Source organism: Aquarana catesbeiana, linkage group LG11 (genome assembly GCF_042186555.1).
Source record: "Aquarana catesbeiana isolate 2022-GZ linkage group LG11, ASM4218655v1, whole genome shotgun sequence".
Classification (NCBI taxonomy): Eukaryota; Metazoa; Chordata; class Amphibia; order Anura; family Ranidae; genus Aquarana; species Aquarana catesbeiana.
Genome location: NC_133334.1, coordinates 230,489,822 through 230,495,821, shown reverse-complemented (window position 1 = coordinate 230,495,821; position 6,000 = coordinate 230,489,822). Strand labels below are relative to the sequence as shown.

The 6,000-nt window shown below is 38.6% G+C and overlaps 1 protein-coding gene across 2 annotated transcripts in view; it reads left to right on the top strand.

Moving 5' to 3' along the window:
- The first annotated feature begins 3,775 nt into the window (after positions 1 to 3,775).
- Positions 3,776 to 6,000, top strand: part of LOC141112548 (5-hydroxytryptamine receptor 3A-like) — a 129,191-nt gene continuing 126,966 nt past the window's right edge. For both annotated transcript variants that reach the window (XM_073605467.1, XM_073605468.1), the window contains exon 1: positions 3,776 to 3,846. In XM_073605467.1, the coding sequence (XP_073461568.1) occupies positions 3,801 to 3,846 (46 nt within the window). In that variant the 5' untranslated portion in view covers positions 3,776 to 3,800. The remainder of the gene's footprint in view (positions 3,847 to 6,000) is intronic.

Sequence of the window (6,000 nt, the reverse complement as noted above, 5' to 3'; positions counted from 1 at the left end):
GGGAACGCAAAAATCTAGCAAAAAAACTAGAACTCAATTTTAATGCAGCCTACATATCATTTCAAGATAATCCATCTCAGAGTACAAAATCTCATCTGGAAAAATCTAGATTGGAATACGATCTATTTCTCACTGAGTCAGTTGATAAATCCCTCAAACGCTCCAAACACAATTTCTACATGAATACAAACAAACCAGGTACATATTTGGCTCGGGCATTAAATTCAACTAACAAATCTTTCAAACCAATACGTTTGAAATTATCAAAAAATGTTTACACTTGTAATCCAGTTAAAATAGTCCATAAATTTCACTCACATCTCGCAACTTTATACAAGACAAACAATGAATTTAATCCTACAGAGGCTGAATCCTTCTTCTCAAAAATAACCTTACCTGAGTTATCTCAGAATCAAAAAAGCAGTTTGGATGAGCCTATAACTATAGATGAAGTTGCTAACGCCATAAAAGACCTAAAACTTAACAAAAGACCAGGCCCAGACGGCTACTCGTCTTTATACTATAAAACATTCTCAGAAATACTCTCTCCCATTCTCACTGAAACTTTTAACAAACTTCTAGATGGACATTCTTTTTGGCAAGAAACACTAATGGCAATTGTTTGTATGATCCCAAAACCCCTTTTTGATGATACTTCCTGTGTGAATTATCGGCCTATCTCTCTGTTAAACCTCGATATTAAATTATTAGCAAAAATAATAGCAAAACGCCTCAATAGCATTATAGGAAAATTAATACATAGAGATCAAGTAGGCTTCATGCCAAATAGACAGGCAGGCGATAATATACGCAGGGCAGTGTTATTGGCACATATTGCTAAAAAACGGAAAATCCCTTTATGTTTTCTATCTCTCGATATTAAGAGGGCATTTGACACAGTATCCTGGCAATATATGCAATATTCATTACAAAAATGGGGTTTTGGACCCCACTTTTTAACATGGATCAAAGCATTATATAATAACCCCAAAGCCTATATAAAATATGCTGGATACAAATCTGAAGCCTTTAATATCGAAAGAGGTACCCGACAGGGTTGCCCATTATCTCCCTTATTATTTGCCCTTATACTCGAACCCATGGCCCAATACATCAGAACAAATCAAACTATAACTGGCATTGAAGTAGGAGGTATTACACACAAATTATGTATATTTGCAGACGATATATTACTTTTTCTATCATCACCACAGGTCTCTGGTCCTAACTTAATACCAGCTCTTGATGGATTTGCAGCCCTATCCGGCCTTATGATTAATCCTAAGAAATGCCTAGTGCTTAATATTTCACTCACAAACATGGAATTGATCCCGGCTAGGGCTGCACTCCCATTCACATGGGCAGAAAAATCAATCCCATATCTTGGAATTCATTTAACAGCATCTCATTCTGACTTATTCTCAACCAATTATCCTCCTGTATTAAGACAGATCACAAATCTAATAAAACAATGGTCGCAACTTCCTTTATCCTGGATAGGGAAGATTAATGCAATCAAAATGACTATTCTACCCAAATTGCTTTATCTATTCAGAGTCCTCCCTATTCCAATTCCTTCCTATTTTTTGAGAATAGTACAAAAAAGAGCAACTTCGTTTATATGGGGCTCTTCTAAACCACGTATACCTATACACACACTACATCTTCCCAAAAATAAAGGAGGCCTGGGATACCCTAATTTTACTAACTACTACAGAGCAGCACATTTGGCCAGTCTGTCCAAATACCATGCAAAACAGGAAATCCCATTATGACCCTCTATTAATATCAAATTTATTATGGCTTGATCCTAAAGACCGCTTTAAAATTCATAATCCCATAACTAAACACTTCTTATCTCTCTGGGATAAACTAAAAACCAAATATCAGTTACAATCTCCACACAATCCTCTCCTTTCTTTTATCAGAAATCCGGCCTTTTATCCAGCATGGATCTACCCAAATTCTTTTAAAGCTTGGACAACATCAGGCATTCAGACACTAAATGATTTCATAGCATCTAAATCATTCCTTTCATTCCCATCGCTTAGAGAAAAATATGATCTACCAAACTCTGAGATATTTAGATATCTCCAAATCAAAAATTTCTATACACCATTCCTAAAGGGGGATACACCATTATCCCAATTATCCATTTTTGAATCAATCTGTACAAAAGATCCATTTGCTAAAGGTACAATTTCATCACTTTATAATCAATTATATGGAGTAGCAAATCTTAATAGACCCTCTTACGTTCAGAGGTGGGAGGAGGACCTGGGACAAACTTTAGAAGACACGGACTGGTCTAACATATGGCTCACATCTAAGTCATCTTCACCCAACATCTTAGCACTGGAGACAAATTATAAAGTCTTAACTCGCTGGTACCTTGTACCCGCTAGAGTGGCAAAATATTCACCTAATACCTCAGCTCTTTGTTTTCGAGGATGCCCAGAAATAGGCACACATTTACACATATGGTGGACGTGCCCAGTAATCCAAACCTTCTGGAAGGAAGTCTTCGTGATTGCATCTAAAATATTTAAAAAAATAATACAACCAGATCCATATTTAACTTTACTTAATCTAAAACCGGAATGGTTAACACTCTCTCAATTCAAACTTATGATCCAACTAATAACGGCTGCAAAACAAACAGTGGCCAAGGCATGGAAATCTCCTACATTGGTACTAGCAGAAACAATTCACAGAATGAATAATACAATGTCCCATGCTAAGATGGTAGCCATCGATCAAAATCAAATTCCAAAATTTGAAAAACTTTGGCATCCTTGGATAAAACAACAGTTCCTGTCAATCTTCAATGACTCTGTCCTGTTGCCATGGTAACAGATTAAATGACTTACAGAGACACCCATTCTAAGGCTTCAAAGAGAACTAAAAAGAATAATAAACTAACGAGCAGGACAACCTTGTGGACCATACCTCTACCTTTCAACCCTTTTTCTTCTTTCTCTTTCCTTTTCTCCACCTTACGATTAAAGCTCATTATCAGAATTTATTTGACCTATATACACTCTACTTGTAAACAATATGTATAGTAGGTATAAATCATTTAAATACCTACAAAAGTAACTAAGGAAATGATATATATCTTTAATTTAGGTTTACGTGAACCCAATGTTTAATATTTGAAATTTCATGATATTTACCTATATAAACCCTACTGTAAAACAATGAGCTTACTTTATAGATCCTTGTAAACTTACTTTATGTATCTTTATAACATTGTATACTCAATAAACTTCTTTTGACAAGGAAAACAATAACATTACCAGTGCAAGTTATCTCGGCTTTTATTAAAAAAATCATCGATTTTTATCCACCCTGACGGTTCATATAGCTTTCTGCTTTCTGAAAAAAATTTCAGTAAAATCAGTAATGAAAACAAATTAAAAAACTTGCCAGGTGTTCTAATCTCTCTCCAATCTATCCAAAACGTTATAAAAAATGTCTTTTGTTATACTTATATTGTTCCTGTGTTGAACTGGCTTCTAAAAACATTTGCATAGTTTGCTCTGTTATTTATGCCCCTTTGCAGTTACTATAATTTCTTTGGTTCAAAAACAGAAATATTTATCTTATTTATTGTAACCTTTCCTTATTCTTTAAAGTAATCATTTTCATCGGATTAGTCATTACAGCATTTCAAGAGAACTCTGGCTTTTCAAACAAGTTTATCAAGTTTTATTTCACCCTGCAAGTACAAAAGTCCCACCCACAGATTCAGCTGCCTAGGGTAACCATCATATAGTGATAATGATCACATAGTGACAATGTCGCAGCGCTGCGTCTCTCTATTATTAGCATTCACCTTGTTGGGTAAGTTTTCTTTACATATTTATTATATTTATAATTTCCAGAAAACACAGAAGAAACATGCGACCATTAAGGTGACCCCCTTCAGAAGGTGTTTTACTTCAAAATACTTAGCCAGTTAGCCAGGAACTGATGTGAAGAGTGAGATGTTTTCTGTAATATGTAATGTAATATGAAAACTGACTCACACCTGTGCTGGGTAGAGGGGAGGAGGTGGTTAGTGGATGACCCCGTACAGGTCATAGAGTCTTGTACCAGAAGACTGACATCCCTGATGGGCCAGGAGTGCATCTCTGCCTAAATACAAGTCTCCGGTGGGGGACGTCTAGGACATCGGGACATCTCTCCAACGGATCCCAGATCCAACCAGCGTTTTGTGACCCCCCTGAATAAGGGTGGTCGCTGGCTTTCTGGTAAGCCTCTTGTCTCTCTGTGATGACGGGTTTCACGTGGTCAAGTTTTTTGATTTTATGTTCCACATTTCACAAGTGATTTCCCTCATTGAATCCATGATTCACAAGGATTTCTCCTAATGAACTCAAATTACCTATGAACTTTTGCATATGTGTACAGTTGTTTGTTTTCATTAATTTTGCACTTTATATATTATTGGATTCACATTTTAATGTGTTCTTGTTTTGCACTATTTTTTCAAAAACTGTAATTACATGCCCCTGTTAAACAGGGGCAATAAAATTGGACAAGGAGCCCGTGGAAAAGGCCGCTTTGGCAGCTGCATTGGAAGGCAAACTACTCTGTGCCTGGGTGACAGAGGATGAGGAGGATGAGGCGGCTTCGTTATCCACTCCATCAACTCTTCTGCATCTTATGGCCCAATAACATGGCCAGCAGCAGAAAAAAAGGGTAAGCGTGTCCCACAGCCACCTGCAGAGGATGCACCACTGTTGACTGTAGACACAACGGCTGCTTGCCCTCATTTAGTGGCCTGTGAACGGCCGCCTCTCCTTGGTGGACTTTCGGACATGATGTATTTTTTGTTTTGCAACACCACACTACACTGTATTTGTATAATGTGTACACTGCCTGAAGTGTATTAGAAACTATACACCCCCGAATGCACTGTATACATGGGCTACACTGAGTGCAGAGTATGTGTGTGTGTGTGTGTGTGTGTGTATATACATATATGCATATGTGTGTGTGTGTGTATGTGTAATATATATATATATATATATATATATATATATATATATATATATATATATATATATATATATCATACACAGTCAGGTCCATAATGTTTTTGCCATCCCTCTGATGGGTTTGTTTTGTTTTTTCAGCCTAATAATGGCTTGCTTCACTGCCGAATGATGGCTACAGGGCGGTTGCTTAACTCTGGGAGGACGTACTATGATGTCCTCCCAGAATTCCCCCTGGAGCGCGCACCCGAACACATCCGTGATCTGGACCCGGCGCATCACGGATCCCGGTAAATGGCCGCTGATCGCGGCTGTTTACCATGTGATCGCTACGTCAAATGACCGAGCGATCACATGTAAACAAACCCGCGTCATCTGATGACGCCGGCTCCTCTCCTCCCCTCTGTGTACCGATCAGTACACTGTGAGTGGAGAGGGGGATAGATGGATGTCTGCAGCGCTGTGGGCTGGATGTGTAGTGCCCACAGCGCTGCTCAGTGACATCCAGCCATCCATCCATCCATCCATAATCAGCCATCCCTAATGCTCTGCAATGCCCTGCACTAATCTGCAATGCCCTAGAATACTGTGCAATACTCTGCAAGCCCCACAATACTCTGCAATACCCCACAACACTGTGCAATACTCTGCAATACCCCACAACACTGTGCAATACTCTGCAATACCCCGCAATACTGTGCAATACCCCACAATACTGTGCAATACTTTGCAATACCTCACAACACTGTACAATACTGTGCAATACCCCGCAATACTGTGCAATACCCCGCAATACTGTGCAATACCCCACAACACTGTGCAATACTGTGCAATACCCCGCAATACTGTGCAATACCTCGCAATACTGTGCAATACCCCGCAATACTCTGCAATACCCTGCAATACTCTGCAATACCCCGCAATACTGTGCAATACCCCGCAATACTGTGCAATACCCTGCAATACCTCACAACACTGTGCAATACTCTGCAATACC